This window comes from Lissotriton vulgaris, chromosome 3_1 (assembly GCF_964263255.1).
Source record: "Lissotriton vulgaris chromosome 3_1, aLisVul1.2, whole genome shotgun sequence".
NCBI lineage: Eukaryota > Metazoa > Chordata > Amphibia > Caudata > Salamandridae > Lissotriton > Lissotriton vulgaris.
In genome coordinates, this window is record NC_141689.1 from 1253298815 (window position 1) to 1253326378 (window position 27564).

Sequence of the window (27564 nt, forward strand, 5' to 3'; positions counted from 1 at the left end):
GTGCGATATAATGTGGAGAGAAAACATGTGGTCAAGTACCACAAATGAGCACAAGCACTGTTACTTGCATAGGTGTTGTCATTAATACATGCTTCCATTGTCACTATTTCCTTTTCTGTGCTAATAATTTTAGGGCATTGACAGACTGTAGCTAATTTAATGTGCTGCTTCATTAATTAAGTTTGAAAAGTAATGTCAACTGAGTTATCCTCGTCTCGTACTTATTGCGGTTTCTTGTTCTTTTTTTTCTTTCCTTAGTGGACCCATGTTGGTTGTAAAGAGGAAAAATACCCTCCACTTCCACAGTACGAAAAGAGTCCTTCTCCTTCAACAATGGCTGTTGTGAAAGTACGGGGTTTGCCATGGACCTGCACCGTGGATGATTTGATCGGCTTTTTCTATGGTACGGTAATGATTTAAATAAATATTATAGTTTTTTTGTTGCCAAGTATTTTTATTAACATTTTCTTAAGAGAAACACATTGCACGAATGTACATGTAAATGACATTGTTTCGTGTGCTTCCGATCTGCGGAACCATGGTCACATCTCTAGGTTGATAGTTATCTAATACATAGTATAATTGCTGCCATAAACGATATCACCCAACTTTGCATATCTTTTCACATGAGGATATATCTCCTTCCCTTTTGTTGCCACTGTGTTGACTACTGGTTATGGTATTGAATTACTAACTGGGGAGTCCAACTGGGGTAGTGTTCTTATATTGCGGGGTATATGAGTCAGACAGGGCTTTGAGGCTCCTGTGTGTCCTTCTTATGCTTATGAGTTATGTCAATGGGTCCGGACCTGCCCAGCCACTACCATCTATCTTGTTGACCTAGTATGCGGGTGGTTGCGTTGTCGTGCCCAGTTACGTACTTGCAGTTGTGTGGGAACTACTGTGTGTGTTGCCGATCTGGGTCTTTGGTTGCAAGTTTATCGGAGTTTGTGGCGGGGTGTTGGAATTGCCTGGTGTTGTTTGCTGTTTGAATTGGTGTAGCAGTAGGGTCCACTCCATTAATATGGGGCGCTTACATATCCCCCTTACCTCCTCCTTCCAGAGCGTTTCTTCCTCCGCTGCTGCCCATTTGTTCACTGCTCCCACCCAGGCTGCTATCGGGGGGTGCCCAGGAGCTTGCCAGTACGTAGCTGTGCCTCTTTTTGCTAATAGTTTTGCTAGCGAATTGGTACTTTGTGCTGTTTCCATCTCTGGAAGATTCCAAGTGCGCAGGCCACCCATGTGTCCATGTTAGGAAGACCTGTGAGCAGGGCCGTTTCTACCATTAGTCAGGACTAGGCGGCCGCGTAGGGCGGCAAAAGGGGGAGGGCGGCAAAAACCATGAGTTTGGGAAATTCCCCTTGAATGGCTCGAAAGGTATTGGGTAGTGACTTCATGTTCACGCCACATTTGGTGCCAAGGGCTGGGGCCATGCACGCCATATGCGACTTCCGATCGGTGTCGGACCTCTGAGTGAGGTAAGAGTGCCTCGAACTCCCACCCGGGACTACTCCCCCCAACCCTCCAAATCTCTTCTTGTCAGTGGAGGTGCCAGTCCGGCTCCGGGGCGCAGCTCTCCGTGAAGGATGCAGGCCTGGAAGGATGACGAGGTTAATGAGGCGCCGCTGCAGCTTGTAGGCCATCATTTTCCATCTCCTCCTGTTGAGTTTTGGGGTTCATGATCTTGAAACTGACTATTTCGAAGACTATAAGTAGATTACCTAGAGTTCTGTGTGAAATAATCCCTTAGCTCTCGTCAGGCACGAGCGGCCAGGATACAGGAATACATTTCCCCGGTCACGGGGAATGGGCTGAATACAGGCAGGTACTCAGAGGGAGGGGTCCCAGTGTGAGTGTAAGTTAATGTAAAAGGATTAAAACAAATAATTAACAACACATTGGATGAGTCCACATTGTTTTAATCACAATGAGACTGGGTATATTGAATATACACAAGAACAGATCAGTAAGTACAATTGGTTGTACAGTGCCCCAAGGAAGGATAGGGATAGGTGGTGGTAGGTGATCAGGTGAGGGTAAGGTAGTGAAGAAAAATAAGTGACAGTAAAATCAATGAATCAAGGACGCTGTATTCGTGAATCATATACAGTATAGTAGACCAGTGGTTCATGACAATTAACTTAGGGGATCATACTTCACATAAAACAGTAAATGAAACAATTGGTGGCGTGAAGTTGATAGACCAATGGGCGGTTGTCGACGTTTCGACCCTCTAAATAGTGCAGGGGTTAGTTGAGCCCTTGCTGTGGGGTCTTCATCAGGACAGAAAAGAGGGGCAGGCAACCTTAATATGCGATGTAGAAGGGCGTGGTCTCAAGCCATCGATCGGTTGGGTCCTATCATGCAGGTAGTGTCCTGCGGTAATTACCAAGGTCGTAACTAAGTTGCAGCGAGGGGTTAATAAGGTGACTGTAGTTCCCGGGATTGGGACGAAGCGCCAGGGACCGGCCATGAATCAGGAATCCGGAAGTTTTGAAAAAATGCCGACTCAATCGTGCAACGGACGCTGCTCGCGCTTCAGGCAGGTAGCAGAGCTCTTTCAGAAAGGTGGGAGAACCCTTTCCCTCCTACAGCTCCACAACCAGTGACATGTCACTCGGTGCCAGAGGCAAGGCCTGATTGGACTTGTTTCAATTTACAACATTTCTAAATGGTCTCCATAGACAGGAGGAGGCACTTGACCTACACTCCTTCCTCCCTCTCCAAAAATAATGATTCCTCTCCCTTGAGTTCAGTGGTATCATCCGCCACTTTTACGACTTTCTAGGACTGTCACCTAACGCCATGTTGGTAGGACGCCAGTCCTCGGTTTTATTTTATTATGGTATTTAGAGGGTATGGGAAATACCGGGCAATTCGTAATCATGCCCCAAGTGGACGTGTGTTCAAAAGTCCAAGCATATTTCGCCAGGTTGACTGAGAGTGGCACACAGGATCGGGGGCACTTACCAGTCAGGCAGGATTGCTAGTGCAGTTGGTTCGATGTAAAGATACAGTACTCTATATTGAAGAATGAAATAATATTAAGGTATTCAAATGAAAGCTCAGGGTTGGAAGATGCTTGTCCTGCAAATATCAAGTGGGGATGTAACGATGTGTGTTATGTTTTTTTGCCTCAACCATTTTATTGTGTTACATCACATTCCGTGGCTTGGCGCTGTTTCCTGCGGGTATTGGAATGCCACTGAACTTGACAAACCATTGTTTGAAACTGTATGTCTTTTGCGAGTGTTAAAGTAACATGAATGCAACCTTGGAAGTTCTGTGTGGTGTCTTTCTGTAAATTGGTGGGTGTGCTGAATGACTTCTCTGCAGTGGTCCAAGTGCATTAAAAAAGTATGGGAACTGTGATGATGCGCAATGGAGGCAGGGGTAAGTGATAGTAGTAAAAGGGAGGGGGCGGCATTTTTCAATTCTCGCCTAGGGTGGCAAAACACCTAGAAACGGCCCTGCCTGTGAGTACCCCTAGTGTTTCGTGGATGGTGCGCCAATATGGACCTATTGTAGGGCAGGCCCAGAACATATTGTAAAAGTCTGTGTCCAGTATTTGACATTTGGGGCAAAGAAACTGAGTGGGTGGATAAAATCGCTGGAGTCGCAATGGCGTTTGATACGCTCTGTGTAAATGTAAAACTGTATGTTCTTAAAGCTTGCGTTTCGGGTAACCTTTTTGGAATATTCGAGCGCTTGCTCCCATTCCTTGTCGTGCAGCTGGCGCCTTAGCTCTTCCTCCCACTATACCCGTAGCGCATCCAATGGTTTATTGAGAAGCTCCCGTATGGCTTTATAGAGCCAAGTGACTAGGTGTCGACAGGATCCCATGTGCATGATTGCGTGAAGGAACGGATGTGTTGTTGGTTCTCCCTCTGTCAAATCATGTAGCGAGCTGTAGCTTTCTATGATTTGTCTGTGGAGTAGAAATTGGCCGGGGGGGAAGATCATAGTCTTCCACCAGCTGGTGGAACGGTCGCAGTTGACCGTCCTCGAAGAATGATTTAATCTTGGTGAGGCAGTGCTCCGCCCATATGCGGAGCATATTTGTCATGTAGTACGCCTCTCGTCTGGGCTAGCCCACCAATGGCAGTAAAGGAGAATACAGAGGCACCCTACGGACATTCTGTGTATCCTCGGCATGCATTTACAAACCACTGACACCTGTATTGGGTGAATGCCGGGCAGCAGCAAGCGGAATATTATATTATTGTTATGACTGGATTATTAATTAATTTGTTATGACCTGATGTTGGACAGTGAGAATGGATACACTAATAGTTAAAAACCTCCCTTTTCTTGACACACATTCACTGACACATAGCATTCAATCAATATATCTTATAGGTTAAACCTTTCTTGCCTATTAGCATGTATACAATTTCTCTAAACACTGACCACAGTCTTTACAGAAATTGTATACATGCTAATTGGCAAGAAAGGTTTAACCTATAAGATATATTAAATGAATGCTATGTGTCAGTGAATGAGTGTTATGAAAAGGAAGTTTTTTCTATTGGTGTATTCACTTTGTGATCCTGTCCCTTTTCGACTAACAGGGCACCTCTCCCATTTTTGCAGGGACAGTAAGAATGTACATCTCCTCTCCTTGCAATCTAAGATCTGTGTCCCAGCATGGAAAATGATGGTGTGTTTGGGTGACTGTACCTATTAGTGTGTGAAAGAAAGTTGGGTATTATTAAGATTTGAGTCTTTCGCAAGTAATAAGTCTGCAACCTTCAAGTAACTTGGTACTAAAAATGGCATTGTAGAGAGGCAGAGCAGCCAAGTCCTGAAGTCCCACATCATCTCTTCACCCCCTATCTTACCCTTCTGCACATCACTCTGGGACATTTAACTATGGCAGCATGAAGTGGTCTATTGATAGTACCTTCCCAGAGAGCTTCAGCCACACACCTAACTGACACAGCTGCCCGATACCTACCCATCAAAACCTTAAAGGGTAGCCCCTCCTGTGTTTGGCTCCAGAGGTTTAGCCTTTCTCCTTTTTCTGTGAGTGTGAGCTTGCACAGGCCAGATTTCCTCCCCACCCCTTCCTTTCCCAGAAATTGGGCCAAGCACTGGCAAATGGCTCTTTTGTATTTGGTGGCCTTTAATCCTCCGGCTGACCAGAATAGAAATTAAGTTGATTTTGTCGGGGAGGTGGCAGGAGGGGGCGCAAAGGCCTAGGATCGGATTTTGAGCTGAGTCAGGGAAATATGACTATTTTCAGAGTGTCATAAGCAGTACAGTCATTACAAAAGTGATTTTAGAACTGCAGTTAAGATACATGTTTTCCCTAGGTTCGATACCATGCGGTTTATCTAGACCTACATAGGGTTAAACTGTGCAATAGTGCAGGTTTCGCCCAAAATGTACAGTTCAGTAAAGCATCTACTCTTTTCATTTAAATTCTACAGCCATACGTTATGAATGCCCACTCACATTAAAAGGCCTACACCAGGTCCGAACCATTCCCTGAAGGGTCACTTCTGTAACAGGCTAACTGCAGAAACGAAGCTGAGCTTTATGTTGGTCTCACATGGTCCGCCTACACGTGGATGCACGCACGTGCAGACATGTTTTTGTGTAACTAGCCAAGAGCCTTTTATTCTAGCTGAGCAGCAGCGTTTCTTATCTTAAAAGGAGGGCACTAGCAGGTACCACTTAGTCCATTTCCACAGAATGTGCAGTTAGTGATTTGCACAGCAAAAGTCCAGCACCAAGCAGTCAAAAAGTGAAATATCCAGGGGGATTAAATGGGCAGAACCCATTTGCTATATTGTGCACGGATGTCGTACTATGAATATAGGTGCACAATCGTGTGCATGACAATGTGTGGTTGAGGTACATGAGTGCCCATGTGCTTTTGTGTCACTATCTCATGGCATAGATGGCCATGCATGCTTGTATAATAGACTAAGTGTCAGACCATGGTTGGTCAGATGGTGGTGTGTGATAATTTCGGAGTATGTGTCATTGTGTGATGCAGGCCCTGGGGGAATGGCCAGCTACCAGCTCTGTCTGCAGTTACAAACAGGGTGCAGGGTCAGCTTAAACAACGTTACTGCTTTTTTACTCTCATAAGAATGCCAGATGTTGTACGGACATAGGGTTTGTCGTAGAGAGGTAAAGGGATTTCAGAGAAGCTACAAAGAAGATCTTCAATAAATAAGTTATTGTTAACTGCAAATGACACACTTCCTCATAATGACAACATTAACTTCATGTTTGACTCTACTACAAAGCCACGTCCCACTCTGTGAAAACAGTTGTATCACTGAAGTTAAAACAATTGCAACCCAGCCCCTTTCGACCTTGGTATTCCGCCAACCGAAACAACGAAAAAAGTAAAAGCCACAAGCTTGAAAGAGTGGTGACTGCATCCTGAATTCTATACACAAAACCTATCACTAAGACTGAGTTACAAACAGTTCACCGTGCCTGCCAAATGAAATATCTTCAATGCACATCTTCAGCCTTTCTCTGATCTTCCTACGGCACTCTTTAAGTTAATTTATGCCAACATCTCCTCTCCAGCCAGACCTTACTCTGACAACTCTTCCAATAAGTGAAAAATCTGCTTAATCTTTTCTGCAGCAAAATCCTAGCCCCTTATTCCCCTGCAACGCAAAGGAGCTCTCCCACCCAGATCATGGAAAAGATTGCAGATACCTGGAATTTCTTCAGGCCAGTCTCATGGCACAACCTCTTCACGATCATCGAAAACCTTAAACCAACCGCCTACCCAGATTATCTTATATCAGCTTCCCCAATCAAGGCTAACTTTGTCTTTGATGCTGAAACACGGTGCAAACTCACAAATGCTTCCCTCAAAAAAATTTCCTTTATAAATATCCGAATTGTGACCATATCAACACCTACTCAAAACACCCATTTGTTATCCGAACCTTTAAGAAAACTACGGTCCCATCTCCAATTTCCCAATGGCTTCGAAAGACCATAGAAAAATGTCTCCCTACAGCTCACAGCATTCCTCAACAATGAAGACCCACCCGCAGTCCTCCTGTTGTGATTTTAGTTTAGGTCATGAATTTTTAAATTTCTTTGATAACAATAATTGATGATATTTATGAAGACTGGATGGTGGACTCTCATGCCTCCTCGTTCTGCTCACAGCTGCCTTTGACACAATGGATCAGATGAATGCTCTTCCTCTTTGAAAGCTGCTTTGGATTGAAGGACACTGTTCTCAATTGGGTTGCATCCTTTCTCTCTAATCACTCTCCGATTGTAAAGATGGAAGGTAGTGTCTATCTCTGATGCAGCACCAAGTATCTGTGGATTCCCACAAGGCTCCATTCTTGCTCCTACACTTTTTAACTTGTCCATGAGATATCTTGCTGTAAATGTGGTAATGAACCTGTGTCTCTGTTCATCAATACGCAGATGATACACACATTACTTAACGAATATGACACTGACATACTAACTAGCCCTTTGATTAATCTTCTGTAGTTTCAGACGTGGGAGAAGAATTTCCTCCTAAAATCGGAATTCGCCCTGTTCCCTCATAAACGCAAAAATCCTTCATTTCTGACCTACTGAAGCATCTAAACGAGAGGGCTTCAAACCGGGATGACTTAATTGATCCCAGGGGTCACACCAGTTTCTGCCAAGAGAAGCATTTTAGTGATAACAGTGCTTTGCTTTAAGTTAAAAAAATCAATTTGCTGCAACAAGGCACTGTGTTTTGATGCATCACCAACATCTTTTGTCATTCATATCCTGGTTGCGCGTAGGTATCAAAGGGGAAGAGAATTAAACTAATCCTCAAACCTCTCGCCCCCACATTTCTGATAAAGAATCACACGAAGATACTTTTACACTTTTGTAAGGCCTTGCTGACCATAATAGTATGTTGGCAATCTTGTATTTGATTGCATTTCTTAAAGGAATTACAGATTTTAACTGCAATGTTTAAGTATGTGTGTGTTTAATCTTGTGGATTTTTTTCTCACCAGGTTTGTGCAGCGTTCAAAAGTGGGAAGACCACTGATCTAAACATTGCAGGCTTGACTTCTCTTTCCTTTAGTCTCGTCCCTTGGAATCATGCTGGACTCATTCCAAAGTATGATGCCACATGTAAACGAAATTGCTTAAAAGCTCATTTCACCACCAGGTACCGAAAAACACACACTTTTTCAACCTCACCCCAAAACTGCAGCTCGCGCACTAACTGATACTCGTGTGGACTAAAGTAAAGTCTGCCCTTTTGCCTCTCAAAATTGAAATGTATACCATAGCCAGACTTCTATCCTTTACGAAGAAATTCATCTATATCTCTAAAATCCTAATGTAGCTACACTGGCTTTCTGCTGAGGCCAAAACTAAATCTGAACTGGGTTGTCTAGCCTACAAAGCAATCCACTGGACTCCCCACTATACGTAGCCAGTCTACTCAAGGTATGTGGCAGTGCAAGAAAGCTAAGGAGAAAAGTTAAACTTCTGAGAGACCCCTTATACAGAATTTCCAATGCTTTACATCCGTCTTTTATTTTTATTTTTAAGTCCTCATCACCTTTATTAAGTTAATGCCCAGTACTATAACTGTGCCGTATTGCTAAGTGCATCTCATGCCATAGTGCAGGTCCTGTACACAGATTACTCAGCCATGTCCGATTCAGTTTTGAATAATGGAGCGAATAATGGAATGGGGATAAGATTTTTCAAGCTCCAAAGTTAACTGAGTGGGCAGGGCGAAAAGGTGTTTAAATCAATGCACCCATTCTAATTTTTCACAAACCAGATAATCAGCCGAAACCAAACTCATCTTTTACGTTTTAAGTACTACCTCTAAACAGCTCACAGACATTGTAGTTCTGCATTTCTTAGTTTTTACACGTTTGCTACTAGAATCAATCCATCTGATACCATGCAAGCATCATCAAATAAAATGCTAAGTAGCGGATACATTTAGGTATTACTCCGGTCTCCTTTCTAGGTTTTCTAAAGAAAAATAAAACAGGTTTTACCTCCATATTCAGGTTTGACATACCTTTTATTACCTGGCCTACATTTCTTCAAATATTTCTCAGCTTTAGGCATTCCACGAACAGGATGAGGTCGTTTGCATCTGGGTGGCTGTGTTTCTTGTAGGTAACCAACTGCCATCTTATTTGAAATCTAGACAACCTTAAAGGTGTCTAAAACGCCATGTGAAGAGTGAACAGGTGATTCATCTTAAACGCAGCAGGCTTTACTCTCTTATATGTAAAAAGAACAATTGATGGACAGAATACTGATCAGTGTCAAGCATTCACCCAGTACAGAGATCTAGGCCTAAAGCAATCGTTTTTTGACCCCCTTGCCATTCCAGTTTAAACCCAGCCATATATGTAAGTCAGTCTTGACCCTGTTCCCCATAGGAACTGTTCAACCTGAACTGCCAAGCCAGGTCCTCCCTGGACCGGAAAAAAGCATCCTAGTCTCATCAGCCAGGCTAGCTTGACTCCAGTGGCATGGAGAGAGGATCAAGACTGATTTGCATTTGGGTAGGTCTAAACTGGGGTGGCATGGTGAGCAAAAGAACGAGGGATTTAACCCAGATCTCTTGACGGGGGTGCATGTTTGATTTGCTCTGCATTCCGTCCATCATCTGTGTCTTTAACTTTCTTGCCCTAAGTGCGGCGGGTATGCCCAGACGTGGGACCCCGGCTCACTGTGCCACTGGAATAAAGCCAGCCTGGCTGATGAGGGATGATGCCCCAAACCCACTCCCAGGATGCATGTTTCCGGTCCAGGGAGGACCTGGCTTGGCAGTTTAGGCTGGACTGTTCCCATGAGGAACAGGGTCAAGACTGATTTGCACATGGCTGGGTCTAAACTGGGGTGGCATGGTGAGCAAAAGAACGAGGGATTTAACCCAGATCTCTTGACGGGGGTGCATGTTTGATTTGCTCTGCATTCCGTCCATCATCTGTGTCTCTATTACTGTCTTCTATAGCATGCTAAAAGATACCGTGGAGAAGTGTGGCTCAGGGGTTAGAGGCGGCAGACCCGGAAGCTGAGATCGGCCCTGGACCAGGGTTCAATTCCCCGCCTCGACGGGGCTTGGGCCCAATAATTCCACGGACTCGATAATTCTCGCTCCGGTGCCTACTCAACTCACGGGTTCACACTCTGCGACTCTGGGCAATAGCTTGCTTAATCTCCACAATGGCCCCTCGCGGCGGGATGCCTGGCTTTCACCTTGTGGATACCCTGCCGGGGTTATCTCACAGGGGAATACCAGGACGGGTTCCCTAAGCAAGCGCTTAGATGCCTGCGATGTGGGTGGTTTGCGCTATATAAATACATGTACATTTACATTTACATTTACTTGCCATGAATCTTCACTGGTTCATCCTGCAAGCATCTTTTCCAAATCGTGAAGGGGGGGGGGGCAGCCTTTGATCTTCTGCTTCACACTGAGCACCATACTATTTTGCAACCTCCTTCTTTAGAGGAGGAATGTGAAGACTAGTTTTGTTGATGTCCATTTCCACCTTCCAGGGATGAATGGCAGCCTAAGACAATATCTGGAGACGCTTAAACTTTGAAGGTCTCTCTTTGGTGGTTCCCAGTACATCTGACTAAGTCAGTTGCCATCCATCAGGTTGCATCATTTTCCCATCACTGCCTCTTTAAGTGGAGCAGAGAGAGACTCGTGTAAACAGTCAGGAGTGCCAGACTAATCGCAAATGGGAGCTAATTCTGGATAGTAGGAATCCCCCATTTTTACCTCCATTTAGACCACAGTGTAACCACAGACTCCCGGGACATTCTCCTCCCCTTTTAAAAAACGCCGGTTCCCCAAACATGGAGAATGCCAACCAAGGCCCCACTTGGCTCTGTCATTACCTGCTACATGTTGCCCCTGCACATTCTTGAAGGTGTGCCAAGCCAAGGTCCTTATTGCTTTAAATTGGAATGCCAGGCAGTGTAGATAGCTGTAACCCCCCCACTTTCCAACTTCCTACAGAGTTTTTTCTAAGCTATTGTTTCTCCCTTTGCTGCCCAAATAAAGATGTTCATGTCCGATTGTTTTCCCTGTAGTACTTTATGATCCAATGTCAAGGGAATATTATCAAATAAAAAGACACCTGAGTAACAATGCTCATCTGAGTTTTACTCTGTCATAAATGGTTAATGGGAGGTTCTGCCATCTCTTAACATCTTTACTAACCCTCACTAAGTTGTGTTTAAGAATTAAACTTAAATTGTGGTTTATCAGGATGCCCAGATACCTTAACTCGTCCCTGATAAGCTCTGAAAGAAAAGACTGATTCCATACCATAATCTCAGTTTTATCTCTGTTTATAGCGTACCCCGAAAGTTCTCTGAATTTACTGGTCAAATGTGTAAATCTGCCCTGGGGATCGATGGAGTAAAGTATGAGATCATCGGTATAGAGGCCAAGTTTCTTTGTAAACCCTCGTACTTTGAATGGTTGAATCATTTAATCAGCTCTCACCCTGTGGGCCAACAGCTCAATGTAAAGATTAAAAAAGAGGAGACACGAGGCACCTTATACTAGTACCTCTTTGGTTATTCCGTTTGACAATAGCCCTTTTGCCAAGATTATAGCAAAAGAATGTGATCCTAGTAGAATGAGGATGTATTTTTGTGTGTTTCCTTTTATTGAGTGCAAACTTTGTGAACTTACCTGTTTTTACGCACGGTTTTTAGGTCGAGCCTGTCAATGCGCTTGCGAGAGATATTGGGGCTTAACCAGAGCTTAACCATCGGGCGATTTGATGCTGTGCCCGTGAAAAGCAAGCTCAATGCGCAAGCACATTGACCTAAAAAGCGCATGCACATCAAAGCCACCAGCCTCCCTCCCACAGGCATCCCCCAGCGTGCGCTGTGCCTCAGGCATTTCTCCATCCCTAATTTATTCACTGCCCACGGCTTTCACTTTGACGGCCGCCAGGCCGTCTCTCGCCTCACGCTTATCACACCCCCCGATTAGTTTTTTCGCAATCTTCTCTTTGCTTCTTTCCGCTCACCCTGTTATCTTCTTCCTCTCACATTCTCTTCTTTTTGTTAATGCCCCTCCGCCAGTCCCTCTATCCTCAGTCTACACCCCCTTGTGCTAATATTTTCTTTCCTTCGATCCTTTCTCATTCTTCCTCTCGCTCCTTTTTGTACCATCGTCCATCTCTTTGTGTTCTCCTGCGCATATGCCCCTCCGAGCTTACCCACCGAATTCACTCTGCATTCTCCCTTACATCTCCCAAGCTCTGTCTCTCTCGCCTCCATTTCCATTGTTGCCCAAAGTCCGAGGCTGTCTGACATCTTTACTGTGTGAAGATCAGGTGTGTGCAGCTAAATTCAAGGGTAAAATGATGAGAATGGCAACAAGGTCATATCAGTAAATACGAGTTCTTACTCTGTTGGTTCGAACAAGCAGTTGCATTGTACATCGATCTTCTATTGAATAGCCTTTCTTCTCCACGGTAGGGAAACAGTGCCTGGCTGGAACAACCACAGGAACTCACTTGTGTCTTCCAGGCGTATCTATTTGTGTCATTTGGAAATTAGATTGTAGAAAGCACCCCTCCTTTACTTGATTTATCTACAGCTGTTAGAAGTTGGCAATTCCAGTGATCGCCCAGATCTGAGCTCTTGCTAGGGCTTTGTTGAAGATTCTAATTCAGACTGACATTTTTGGAGGGACTGCTTATCTCTGGATCTTGCGGAAACGCCCCTTGGGTATCCTCGATCACTGCTGGCCTGTGACCCTTCTGTTTAAGTTGAATGGCTTGGATAAAATAATGCATAGAAGTGAGCTATAAAGAAATAAATCCGTCATTTTTACTAAGAACATTTTCTCAGTCCCCAAAATTACTGCGCCGATTTTTTAGTCTCTAGAAATGAAATCGGAGATCTTCGAAGACAATCTATGAGAAGGTGAAAGATCAGCCCGATCTTCCACCTTCTCATAGAAAATGTAATCTTATTACAGATTTTTTGAGGAAAGAATTTCCTATATTACCACCACTTGTTTATATGTACTGTTTAAAGCCTAAACAGGCAATTAAATAAGCAGGGCGGGGCGGGGTCTGTGTTGTGTATGCAGTACATGCGCTCACTCTGTGTGTATTGCTTTCTTAGTGTGTACATCATTGTCTCTGTGTGCTTCACTGTCTCTGTGTGCATATCACTCTTTTGTGTACGCATTTCTCTCTGTGTCTGCTTCTTTGCATCTGTGTATATGCGTCTCTGTATATGCGTCTCTGTATGTGCATCTTTGTATGTGCGTCTTTGTATGTGCGTCTCTGTATGTACGTCTCTGTATGTGCATGTCTCTTAGTGTGTCTCTGTCAGTTCGTCTATTTGGTGTTGCTTCCCCAGCATGGTGCCGCCAGCAGCTTCACTTGAAAGGGATCCGCTCCACCCCCTGCTGCATCAGAGGCTTTCATTTCTCACTTTTCACGGCCTGGCGGCTGTGTCACAATTCTCCTCCCCCCTCCTCACAGCAATGCCAAGAGCTTGTTTCACCAATTGCCCTGCCTGTCTCTTGTTTCTATCGCAGTCGAGTTCTCTGGTTACCTTCTCTTTTCCCTTTTTTTGCATCAGTGTTTTCATTCCCACTTCCTGTGCTCTCTCTGTAGGCAAAGTTTAAATGTGTTCACCCCTTATCTCCCTTATACATGCCGAGTTCTGTTTCTCGTCTTCAGCCTCCTCTCTGTGCACAGTTCTCGCTGCTTCCCTCCGTTCCACAATCTCTCTGCAGACTTTCTGATGTTTACTTTCTCATCTTTCCATACATGCACAATTCTCTGTGTATTCCTTATCTTGCTTCAATTTATTCGCTGCTCCCTCTCTTTGCACACTTTTCTGTACTTACCATCTGTTTAAACCCACCTCCCTGTGCAGTTTGTTTTCTTTCTTTCGCCCCGCCCTCCAACCTCACACTCCCACAGCTGTTAACTGATCCCAACTAGGGAATTGTTACAGTACTTAGCTGCAACCCTCCAAATAGGTGTCCCGAAGGCAGTTCAATACAGCTTTGTTATTTTGCCCATTCAAATAGTGGCCTCTCAGCTGATGCTCCTATTCTGCGGAAGTCAAGCAGAACGGAATATTCGCCCCTAATGCATCAGTACTAGCTTGCCTCCTCAGTCAGATGCTCACAGCGTCTTAGCGCTATCATGGACCCTTGACTTGCTTTAATTTTAACATCTCTCACTCTTTCAAGATGGGACTTTTTGGAACTTCGTGTGAAAGCGCCTCAAGGTCATTGTGACCCGTGTGTGCGCTATAGCTCAGCTGGCCCCTCGTACTTGTGCATGATGGTGTGATTCAGCTGGGAGGGTTTGGGGTTTTCCAGAAATGACAAGGCGCGCACCTGGGTAGCCGCAAAGTGTATGCTACTATGGAGTACAGCAGTCCAGGCAAGAAGGGCGGGCGGTAATCCCTCGTAACAGCTCAAGGTTGGACCTAAAAGATCCACCCAAATTGCACAATAACAACAAAGCCCCTGCACTGGAGACAAACAGTAATGTCTGGGTGATTTGTAGTTTCAATACGAAAGGTATACTGCACATCAAGATTTTCACAGTAAATCAACCATATAGTGCAATAAGAGAGTTCAAAAATTGTAAAGTTCTTGGTGTGTGACACCGGTTTAATGTTCCTCTGTACTGGCCAACACGTGTTTCATCGCAGGGAAACAGACTGCGAATCTTCAGGGCCTCATAAGTTATGGACCGGAAATGGTGATGTGGCCAACCCGATATGGGTGAGATAAGTAGAAAATAAACGTTGCTCGCGTTGTTCGGTAATTTCTCGTTAGTGTTCTAAGAAGGCCATAACCGGGAGGAGACGAATTAGCGCAGTAGCGCTCAGAGTCATAAACAGGCGGATACACCTGGCTAACTGTATTCTCCCTCCTGTAGTTCCCGGCGCCGTTTTTCCAAAGACGGTGTATGATGGTGGTAGGAGGTAATCTGCTGAAGAAACGTCCTCGTAGGCTTCAGAGTGTGAGTTTAAACCCTAGCAGGGCTGGCTGCGTGCCATCCTTCCACCGTCAGGAAAATGACTTTCATTGAGATGGGGGAATTGTTACAGTACTTAGCTGCAACCCTCCAAATAAAGGTGTCCTGAAGGCAGTTAAATAGCTTTGTCACTATGCCCATTCAAATAGTGGCCTCTCAGCTGATGATCATATTCTGCGTGAGTCAAGCAGAACGGAATGTATAAATTCGCCCCTAATGCATCTGGACTAGCTTGCCTCCTCAGTCAGATGTACATCGCGTCTAAGCGCTATCATGGACTCTTGACTTGTTTTTGTTTGTATTAAGCACATCATTCATACATTACCTTGCCCATGAGCATGCGTAGACACGGGCACAAGGACTAACAGACAAGCACACACAAAGCATTCCTCACACTTTGTTTAAAATACCTTCAGAGAAAGTCCCAATGCTCTCGCTCTCTCACTCTAAAGCAGACATTCATTCACACAAAAGGCTCACAGCGGGATTAAAAATGTTGTTTTTAATTCTTCCCTCCCACAGCTTTCTTCTTTCTGACTCTGAGCCGACCGCCAGGAATTCCAGTGTGTGCACAACTTCACACCTGTGATTTACAGTGCAGGGTCTGATTGGACTCTTATCACTCACAGCATGATACTGAGCTTGCCAGAATCTGAACACACTAACATAATGTAAATGAGCGTCTCCTCAGTAGGTCAGTAAGTCGGCACATGTCTAGAGCGGCACTTTGGCTGTCAGAGTAGCGTTCAGACAGCTTCTGCACTCACAGCCTCACCTACAGCAGCACTAGTACCACTGAGCCTACCAGTCATTGCTACTGGTACTCTGATTGGCAGTGAAATATTGCCGGTACACACGTCAGGCTACCTGTGAGGACCGGCCCATTTAAAGCACTGTCTTGCCCTTGAAAAATATCCGATGGAGAAAAATATGTGAAGGTCCTCAGAAATAAGTACCAGTAGCAATCACCGGCTCAAATTAAGCACTGGCCCTAATCCCACTCCAAAGTGAGGCACGGGTGCTGCAGATAGTACAAGCATTTTATGTGCCTTTCTGCCCTCTGTGAGACTCGGTTTTTGTGCCTTTCTGCCCCCTGTTAGACTCGTTTTTTGTGCCTTTCTGCCCCCTATTAGACTCGTTTGTTGTGCCCTTCTGCCCTATGTTAGACTCGTTCTTTGTGCCTTTCTGCCCTCTGCATGACCACATCATCACTCAGCGCTACCCCAGCATCACTCAGCACCACCACAGCACCACCACAGCACCACCCAGCGTCACCCCAGCATCACTCAGAGCCACCCCAGCATCACTCAGCGCCACCCCAGCAGCACTCAGCGCCACCCCAGCAGCACTCAGCGCCACCCCAGCAGCACTCAGCGCCACCCCAGCATCACTCATCCCCACCCCATCATCACTCAGCGCCACCCCAGCATCACTCAGCGCCACCCCAGCATCACTCAGCGCCACCCCAGCATCACTCAGCGCCACCCCAGCATCACTCAGCGCCACCCCAGCATCACTCAGCGCCACCCCAGCATCACTCAGCGCCACCCCAGCATCACTCGGCACCACCACAGCACCACTCAGCAGCATCACTCAGTACCACCACAGCACCACTCAGCACCACCACAGCATCACGCAGCGCCGCCCCAGCATCACTCAGCACCACCACAGCACCACCACAGCACCACTCAGCACCACTACAGCATCACTCAGCGCCAACCCAGCATGTATGTATGTATGTATGTATGTATGTGTGTTCTTATGTAGCGCTCGACTTACCCTAGGGCATCTCGGCGCTTGCATTGGGAACCCGTCCTGGCTTTTCCCTGTGAGATAACCCGTCCTGGGCATCCCCAAGGTGAAAGCCAGGCATCCCGCCGCGGGGGGGGGGCGTTGTGGAGATTAAGCAAGCTTAATGCCCAGAGATGCATAGTGTGAACCCGTGATTAGAGTGGGCACCGAAGCGAGAATTATTGAGTCCGTGGACAATTGGGCTCAAGACCCTGCCGCGTCGGGAATTAAACCCTGGTCCCAGGTCTGACCTCTGCTTCAGGGTATGCCTCCTCTAACCAGTGAGCCACACTTCTCCATCACTCGGCACCACCACAGCACCACTCAGCGCTACCACAGCAGCACTCAGCGCTACCACAGCATCACGCAGCGTCGCCCCAGCATCACTCAGCACCACCTCAGCACGACCACAGCATCACTCAGCGCCAACCCAGCATCACTCGGCACCACTCAGCAGCACCACTCAGCAGCACCACTCAGCACCACCACAGCATCACTCAGCATCACCACAGCATCACTCAGCACCACCACAGCACCACCACAGCACCACTCAGCACCACCACAGCATCACGCAGCGCCGCCCCAGCATCACTCCGCACCAGCACAGCACCACTCCGCACCACTCAGCAGCACCACAGCATCACTCAGCGCCAACCCAGCATCACTCGGCGCTACCACAGCACCACTCAGCGCTACCCCAGCATCACTCAGCACCACCACATTATCACAGCACCACCACAGCACCACTCAACACCACCACAGCACCACTCAGCACCAACACAGCACCACTCAGCACCACTACAGCACCAGTCAGCACCACCACAGCATCACTCAGCTCGCACTCTACCACCCACACACCACCTCCCTTGCTCTACCACTCTACCACCCTCACACCCTCACTCTACCGCCCTCACTCTACCACTCTCACTCTACCTATCTACCGCCCTCACTCTACCACTCTCACTCTACCACTCTACAGCCCTCACTCTACCACTCAACCGCCCTCACTCTACCACTCTACTGCCCTCACTCTACCACTCTACTGCCCTCCCTCTACCGCCCTCCCTCTACCGCCCTCCCTCTACCGCCCTCCCTCTACCGCCCACCCTCTACCGCCCTCACTCTACCGCCCTCCCTGCTGATCTGCTGCTCTCTTCTACATACATCCTTCTCTAACCACACACACACATACATACAACCACGCACAAACACATACAACCACACAACACATACAATCTCACACACAACCACACACACACAACCATACACACACAACCACACATCACCCCACAGACAACCACACATCACCCCACAGACAACCACACATCACCCCACAGACAACCACACATCACCCCACAGACAACCACACACACAACCACACACACACACAACCACACACAACCACACACACAACCCACCACACAACTACACACAACCACAACAAACACAACCACAAAACACACAACCACACACACAACCACACACAGATCCACACATACAACCACACACCCAACCACACACCCAACCACACACCCAACCACACACCCAACCACACACCCAACCACACCCCCAACCACACCCCCAACCACACCCCCAACCACACCCCCAACCACACACCCAACCACACACCCAACCACACACCCAACCACACACATCAATCTATCGCCCCACTCTATCTATCGCCCCACTCTATCTATCGCCCTCACTCTATCTATCGCCCTCACTCTATCTATCGCCCTCACTCTATCTATCGCCCTCACTCTATCTATCGCCCTCACTCTATCTATCGCCCTCACTCTATCTATCGCCCTCACTCTATCTATCGCCCTCACTCTATCTATCGCCCTCACTCTATCTATCGCCCTCACTCTATCTATCGCCCTCACTCTATCTATCGCCCTCACTCTATCTATCGCCCTCACTCTATCTATCGCCCTCACTCTATCTATCGCCCTCACTCTATCTATCGCCCTCACTCTATCTATCGCCCTCACTCTATCTATCGCCCTCACTCTATCTATCGCCCTCACTCTATCTATCGCCCTCACTCTATCTATCTATCGCCCTCACTCTATCTATCTATCGCCCTCACTCTATCTATCTATCGCCCTCACTCTATCTATCTATCTATCTATCTATCTATCTATCTATCTATCGCCCTCACTCTATCTATCTATCTATCTATCTATCGCCCTCACTCTATCTATCTATCTATCTATCGCCCTCACTCTATCTATCTATCGCCCTCACTCTATCTATCTATCGCCCTCACTCTATCTATCTATCGCCCTCACTCTATCTATCTATCGCCCTCCCTCACTCTATCTATCGCCCTCACTCTATCTATCTATCTATCGCCCTCACTCTATCTATCTATCTATCGCCCTCACTCTATCTATCTATCGCCCTCACTCTATCTATCGCCCTCCCTCACTCTATCGCCCTCCCTCACTCTATCGCCCTCCCTCACTCTATCTATCGCCCTCCCTCACTCTATCTATCGCCCTCCCTCACTCTATCTATCGCACCACCACAACATCACTCTGGGGCACCACAACATCACTATGCGCTACCACAGCATCACTCAACGCCACAGCATCACTCAACGCCACCACAGTATCAATCTGTGCAACCATTCAACAACAACTGGTTCAAGTATGTTCTCTAAATGTTTCAAACTTTATTACAAATGTCACAAAAAGATGTTAATATTTCACTTCTGTTCTTGGATTTTTGTCACAATAAAATACACTGAACATAATCTTCACAAAAGTTATTTACAAAAGTTTAAGCTATTGCCATTATAAATTTCAATAATTTTTTTTTTTGAAAGACCTTTATTCACACATGGTTAAGTTCACGGCTTGATGCCTACAACCCGGAGGCCGGCAGCGTAATCATTAGAGTAGGTGACGTTTAACACCGCCAGTTACCGACAACCTCCCAGTCCGGTGGCGTTTGTGAGGTAGTGTGAGTTGATGCAGTTTACAACAGAATTATATGATTTTTAGCGAATGTTCTAGTTAAACCCAGGCCTTTACTGTTTTGTATTTCTTTTCTAGTAAACAAACCAAAATAATACGTATGCAGGTCACATCAGGCACATGGAGCACACAGTAGGTCAAACTAAGGTGTTGCGGTGCAGCACTAGCACAGGAAGTATGGCGGCCGTATTCGAGAACATTGTCTCTCTGTCTCGGGCGTGGGGGTGTTGGGGATGGGGTGGTTCACAGATACCTCCTCTGTATTCGTTCCAATTGTTCCAGATCTCCTCCCCATTTGTTGGGGCATCCCTGGGCTACATAGACACTCTTCTCTTGCCAACCACACACATCAATCTATCGCCCTCACTCTATCTATCGCCCTCACTCTATCTATCGCCCTCACTCTATCTATCGCCCTCACTCAATCTATCGCCCTCACTCTATCTATCGCCCTCACTCTATCTATCGCCCTCACTCTATCTATCGCCCTCACTCTATCTATCGCCCTCACTCTATCTATCGCCCTCACTCTATCTATCGCCCTCACTCTATCTATCGCCCTCACTCTATCTATCGCCCTCACTCTATCTATCGCCCTCACTCTATCTATCTATCTATCTATCGCCCTCACTCTATCTATCTATCTATCTATCGCCCTCACTCTATCTATCTATCTATCGCCCTCACTCTATCTATCTATCTATCTATCGCCCTCACTCTATCTATCTATCGCCCTCACTCTATCTATCTATCGCCCTCACTCTATCTATCTATCGCCCTCACTCTATCTATCTATCGCCCTCACTCTATCTATCTATCTATCTATCGCCCTCACTCTATCTATCTATCTATCTATCGCCCTCACTCTATCTATCTATCGCCCTCACTCTATCTATCTATCGCCCTCACTCTATCTATCTATCGCCCTCACTCTATCTATCTATCTATCTATCGCCCTCACTCTATCTATCTATCTATCTATCGCCCTCACTCTATCTATCTATCTATCTATCGCCCTCACTCTATCTATCTATCGCCCTCACTCTATCTATCTATCTATCTATCGCCCTCACTCTATCTATCTATCGCCCTCACTCTATCTATCTATCTATCTATCTATCGCCCTCACTCTATCTATCTATCTATCTATAGCCCTCACTCTATCTATCTATCGCCCTCACTCTATCTATCTATCGCCCTCACTCTATCTATCTATCGCCCTCACTCTATCTATCTATCGCTCTCACTCTATCTATCGCCCTCCCTCACTCTATCTATCGCCCTCCCTCACTCTATCTATCGCCCTCCCTCACTCTATCTATCGCCCTCCCTCACTCTATCTATCGCCCTCCCTCACTCTATCTATCGCACCACCACAACATCACTCTGGGGCACCACAACATCACTATGCGCTACCACAGCATCACTGAACGCCACAGCATCACTCAACGCCACCACAGTATCAATCTGTGCAACCATTCAACAACAACTGGTTCAAGTATGTTCTCTAAATGTTTCAAACTTTATTACAAATGTCACAAAAAGATGTTAATATTTCACTTCTGTTCTTGGATTTTTGTCACAATAAAATACACTGAACATAATCTTCACAAAAGTTATTTACAAAAGTTTAAGCTATTGCCATTATAAATTTCAATAATTTTTTTTTTTGAAAGACCTTTATTCACACATGGTTAAGTTCACGGCTTGATGCCTACAACCCGGAGGCCGGCAGCGTAATCATTAGAGTAGGTGACGTTTAACACCGCCAGTTACAGACAACCTCCCAGTCCGGTGGCGTTTGTGAGGTAGTGTGAGTTGATGCAGTTTACAACAGAATTATATGATTTTTAGCGAATGTTCTAGTTAAACCCAGGCCTTTACTGTTTTGTATTTCTTTTCTAGTAAACAAACCAAAATAATACGTATGCAGGTCACATCAGGCACATGGAGCACACAGTAGGTCAAACTAAGGTGTTGCGGTGCAGCACTAGCACAGGAAGTATGGCGGCCGTATTCAAGAACATTGTCTCTGTCTCGGGCGTGGGGGTGTTGGGGATGGGGTGGTTCACAGATACCTCCTCTGTATTCGTTCCAATTGTTCCAGATCTCCTCCCATTTGTTGGGGCATCCCTGGGCTACATAGACACTCTTCTCTTGCAACATGCACCAGTCCATGTCCCGTTTCCACTCGATGAGGCACGGCGGTGTGGCCGCCCCCCAGAGTCTAGCTATGTTGCGTTTAGCCACCATTTGGCCGAGCGTTGCCCAGATCCTGCCCCTTGCCGGTAAATCCGTCGGCTCCCAGATGTTGAGGAGACAGCGCTTCGCCTCTGGGGGTATCTCTACCTCCCACACCTCCTGCATAGAGCGGGTCACCGCTCACCCAGAACGCTTGCAATAGTGGGCACTCCCACAGCATGTGGAAGAAGGAGCCAAGAGCCACAACCTTTCCTACACATGTCACTCTCACTTCTACCCATGCTCTGGAGCCTGGTACACGATATATACACCCGGTGGAGGATTTTGAGTTGAACAAGTCGCAGCCGCGACGAAATGGCCACCTCCTTAGGGGAGGCTAGCGCGCTCCTCCACTCTTCATCTATTTCCAGGCCATCTGCCTCCCATCTCCCTTTGAGTCCCAAGAGCAAATCGGGAAGGTTATTTATCAACTTCTTGTACGTGAGCGAGATGGCAGGTTCTTGTATATGGCCATCCAACAATCTGTCTTCTAGGGGGGAGGCCTGGGGGGGCACTGAACCCTGCGGGATCTTCTGTTGCAGGGCGTGGCGTATTTGAAGGTATCTGAAGTATTCCGTGTCCGCAAGCTCGTATGTAGACTGTAGGTAGGAAAAGGATTTGATCCCGCCAGAGTCCCAAAGGTCCCCTACCCGGGAAATACCGATCAGATCCCAGTTCCTAAACCCTTTAGAGCGACCTAGGAGGCAGAGTCTTTCCGAGGCCCAAAGCAGGGTGGCCATGGTAAGTGTGTTGTGCCATCCCATGATCCGTTGGACCATGTGCCACAGTTGCACCGAGTGGAGTGTGGGCCCCGTCGGAGCGTGTCTGCCCGGCCGTGAGTAAAGCGCCTCTTCATAGTTCCCCCCCGGTAGTAGCCACCTATCCATTCTATACGCCGGGTCATTACCGTCACTGTAGGTGCCATGGTTGATCGCCGAGAGGTGCGCCGCCCAGTAGTATCTACGGATGTCAGGCAAGGCTATACCCCCGTCGTACCAGCCCAGTGTCAATTTCTGCAGCGCTATCCTAGGTGCCCCAGACCACAGGAGGGTTCGCTGAGTCGCCTTCACCGCAGTGAAGTAGGGGGGTGGGACAAGGTCTGGGTAGTTCTGTAGGGCATAGAGAAAGCGCGGCAGCGCCATCATCTTAAATAACGCCGCACGGCCCAGTAGCGAAACGGGGAGCTTCTGCCAAGCGGCGGAGTCGCACTGGAGCCTCCGAAGGGGCGGAGGTTGATTGTGTTCATACATCGCCTCCTTGTCCTTGGACATAAAGATGCCCAGGTACGTGAAACCTTTGAGTGCCACCTGTAAAGGACAGTTTTGTGGCAGGATGGGGGCGCCTGCGTGGAGGACATACAGGTGAGACTTGCTCCAGTTGATGCTGTACCCGGAGTTCCTGCCAAAGCTGGTGAAGATGTCTAGGGCCACTATCAGTGATTTCCCAGGGCGGGAAAGGTAAAGGAGGATGTCTTCCGCGTAAAGGGAAATTCTATCTTCCCAGCCGTCTGCCCCCTGGAGTCCTTTCAGGGAGACATCCTGTCTAATCCAGGTGGCCAGTCGTTCCAAAGAGAGGGCAAATAAGAGAGGCGAGAGCGGACATCCCTGGCGCGTCCCCCTCCCTAGTGCGAACGTCTCCGACACTTTGTTGTTCACGACCACCTGTGCCAGCGGTTCCGAGTAAAGGAGTCGAACCCAGGCAATGAAACTGGGCCCGAACCCAAGTTTACGGAGGACCGCCATCATATACGGCCATTCTTCCCTGTTCAGAGTGCCTGCAATTAAGGCGTTCATGGAGGGCCTCAAACGAGTGATTCCACCAAGACACCCTCCTTCCCCTGTCTGGAACCTAAACGTCGTGTTAACCAGACTAATTGGACCACCTTTTGAGCCATTGCACTCCTCTGAGATACAAATCTTAACATGGAAGGTGGCTTTTCTCATAACCATCACTTCGCTTAGGAGAGTTAGTGAGCTGCATGCCCTAACTATTCAAGAACCACTCATTCAAATTCACGCAAATAGGGTCGTGCTTCGGACAAACCCTAAATTCATGTCTAAAGTGGTATCGCAATTCCACATAAATCAAACAATAGAACTGCCAGTGTTCTTCCCAAATCCACAATCAGTTCCTGAAAGAGCCCTGCACACACTGGATGTGAAAAGAGCTCTGCTATATTACATAGACCGGACTAAAGACTTTAGGAAGACAAAGCAGTTGTTCGTTGCCTTTTCACCACAGCACAAAGGTAACCCTATTTCAAAAAGTGGCTTAGTTAGATGGATAGTTAAATGCATCCAAATATGTTACATTAAAGCTAAACGTACTTTAACAGTGCCCCCAAGAGCGCATTCCACATGCAAAATGGGAGCATCTATGGCTTTCCTAGGGAACATTCCTCTAGAGGAAATATGTAGGGCAGCCACATGGACCACCATACATATATTTACCAAACACTCCTGCGTAGATGTACACTCCAAGCAGCTGTGGGACAGGCTGTTCTCAAAACTCTTTTTCAGACTGCTGCAGCTGGCACAGGTAGCCACCACTAAGGGAGAGATTGCTATACATTCTATGCACAGATATGAATTCAGCAGCCCACAAGCCTCGAACGGAATATGCTACTTACCAGTATGCATCTGTTCTTGGCGTGTAGGGCTGCTGACATTCGTATCGCCCACCCTCCTCCCCTGTGCCTGTCGCAGCTGTAGCATTCACTCTTACTCTTGCTTTCTTGCATGGACATCTCTTACTGTATCACACTCCATCTCTGCCACAATGGCGAAAAACAATCTGAGGATGGAGAGGATGCCCATGCGCACTGTAGTCCAGAGGAGGAGCCACCTATCTCGTGATACTTCGGATACTTCCTTTTTCCAGATCCCCGTGATCAAAGATTTTCTGGAAGGATTGAAGAAAGTATTCCCTCCTGTCAGGCTTCCCTCGCCTTCATGGGAATTGAATGTGGTGCTGTCCAGATTGATGAAGGAGCCTTTTGAACCTATTCATAAGGCTTCGTTGCAGCACCTGTCCTGGAAGGCGGCGTTCCTTGTGGCCATTACATCGGCCCGCAGGGTGAGTGAAATTCAGGCGTTGTGTTGTAATGAACCTTATACTGTATTTCATGCTGCTAAGATTGTTATGCGTACTCACCCTAAATTTCTTCCCAAGGTTATTTCTGATTTTCATGTCAACCAGACTATAACTTTGCCTATGTTTTTTCAGAACCCTTCGTCTCCAGCGGAGAGGTCTCTCCATTCCCTGGGTGTTAGGAGGGTGTTGAAATTTTATCTGGATAAAACCAAAGATATTCGTAGGTCTGACCAGTTGTTTATCAATTATGGATCGGTCAGGACGGGTCTTGCGACCTCTAAGCAGTCCATCTCTAGGTGGATTGTGTCCTGCATACAATTGTGTTATCAGAAGGCTAATAAGACCTTAGGAGGTAAGCCTAAGGCTCATTCCACCAGGGGCAAAGCTGCCACGACGGCTCTGCTCCGTAACGTGCCGATTGCTGAAATCTGCAAGGCAGCCACTTGGAAGTTGGTTCATACCTTTGCTAAGCATTACTGCCTGGACACTGACGCCAGGGCAGACGCTCAGGTTGGGCAGGCTTCGCTGCGGAATTTGTTCGCACAGTAGTGGCGTTATGTATTATTCTCCACCGCCGCTTTGGTGTGGGGATGGGCTTGCCATTCTATTCACTAGATTATGACTATACACAGAGATCCCCTACTACAGAAGGAGTAGTTTTTGTCCTGTAACTCCAGTTCTGTAGTAGGGGTATCTCTGTTATAGTCATAAGCGCCCGCTCTCCTCCCCGGTGGAGATTTTTCATCATGTAAAGAATGCGACAGGTCTGGCGTGCTTCGCCTTCAAAAAGAACTGAAAGTAGAGGGTCCTGCTATGCATTCTGGGATACTGGGAGAAGTTCTGGAAAGTTCTCTTAAAGGCACAGTATCCTATTTAAGCCACATAAGGGCAGCCTATGGGGCTTGTCTGTCCCTACCTTCCTCTCTATCATTCCAGAGTCTTTGACTGGGGGAGGCAAGTTTCTCTATGGTAGAAACTGGCAGGCTGTGCTGTGTGTGGTGTTTTTTGGTGGAATTTCTAGTTGAAGTACTGGACAGTGTAGCCTGTGGAGATAGGCTGCATTATTTGTCTTTAAATTCTCTCTTAAGTGTCTTTGCAGTTTCTGCATTATTTTGACAACTTAAGAGATTATTTTTGATTGCCGGGGTCCACGCACATGGGCGGGACTATTCACTAGATTATGACTATAACAGAGATACCCCTACTACAGAACTGGAGTTACAGGACCGAAACTACTCCTTCTCTTTTCTCTATCCCCCAAAGATAAACCCAGTGTTCGAGGCATGTGGGCTGCTGAATTCATATCTGTGCATAGATCGCTGCCTAGTGTTGGGTCCGGATGATGGCACATTGTTTTCCTGGAAGAGTCTTCGAAGTATCACAAGATAGGTGGCTCCTCCCCTGGACTACAGTGCGCTTCCTCTCCATCCTCAGATTGTTTTTTTCCGCCATTGGGTTCGGATGTACTTTCTTGACTCAAGTTCGGAATCAATATAAAACACTTTTCACAAGGCCAAAAGGCCTTCGGGGCGTCGGTATTGTCTTTCGTTCGGTGCCGCGTACTTGCTCCAGTTCTTCGAACAGGATGTCGAAGGCCGTTTGCTTTTTTCGACACCAAAGGCCCTATCAACGATCGACGATGGAACGGAGCCCGTTCAAACCATGCCCCGTTTGCAACTCCAAATACCCTCACATCGATGTGCACCCAGTGTGCAATAAATGCCTATCACCGGACCACGACGAGGCCAGCTGCATGGCCTGTTCTCGGTTCCTGTCGAAGAAGACATTTCGGCTTCGTCGTGCAGCAAGACAGTCGGCGCAGAAAACGGCGCCCGACCCGGAGAACATCTTCGAGGCCTATGACGACGAGGGCGTCGATGAAGAGGATCCTGAACAACAGTCGGATCCTGCGTCGGAGCACAAGTCTAACTACGAGGAGGACGAAGAAGAAGACTACGTCCATGATGAAGACGTCGTCGAGGTAGGAGACGACGCAGAGGCCATCGGAGCCGTCGATGACGACTCGAGCGATGAGCAGGGCCCAATACTGACACTGTACTTTCAAGAGCTCAGGTCGAGGCATCGCCGGAAGACCTTAGCCAAGATCTTACTCCACATTCTATAGCCCCGCGTCAAGGCCCGGCTAAGAATATTTCTAAGGAGCCATCGGTCGATCAACCACAATCAGCGGTGAAATCAAAACCGAAACCAAAAGATCCTAAATTGAAACTGCTAAAGACAGTCCTCGGATCGACTGCTTCGGATTCATCGGATCCAATCAAACCAAAGAGTGTCATCGACCCTTCAGGATCACAAGGGGGCGTCAGCCCGAAGATCGGGGCGCTGAAACCTGTATCTAAGGTCAAGCACGTCGCACTGGCGCTGTCAACGTCGACGTCCAAAGATGGCGACACTGACAAAGGACTCAAGGCTCATAA

General features: G+C 47.1%; 1 protein-coding gene across 1 annotated transcript in view; it reads left to right on the forward strand.

Annotated features, from left to right (window-relative positions):
- GRSF1 (G-rich RNA sequence binding factor 1) overlaps positions 1–27564 on the forward strand; it is a 484726-nt gene that overhangs the window by 43464 nt on the left and 413698 nt on the right. The window contains exon 2 of the mRNA XM_086961766.1: positions 259–403. Within this exon, the coding sequence (XP_086817892.1) occupies positions 259–403 (145 nt within the window). The remainder of the gene's footprint in view (positions 1–258; positions 404–27564) is intronic.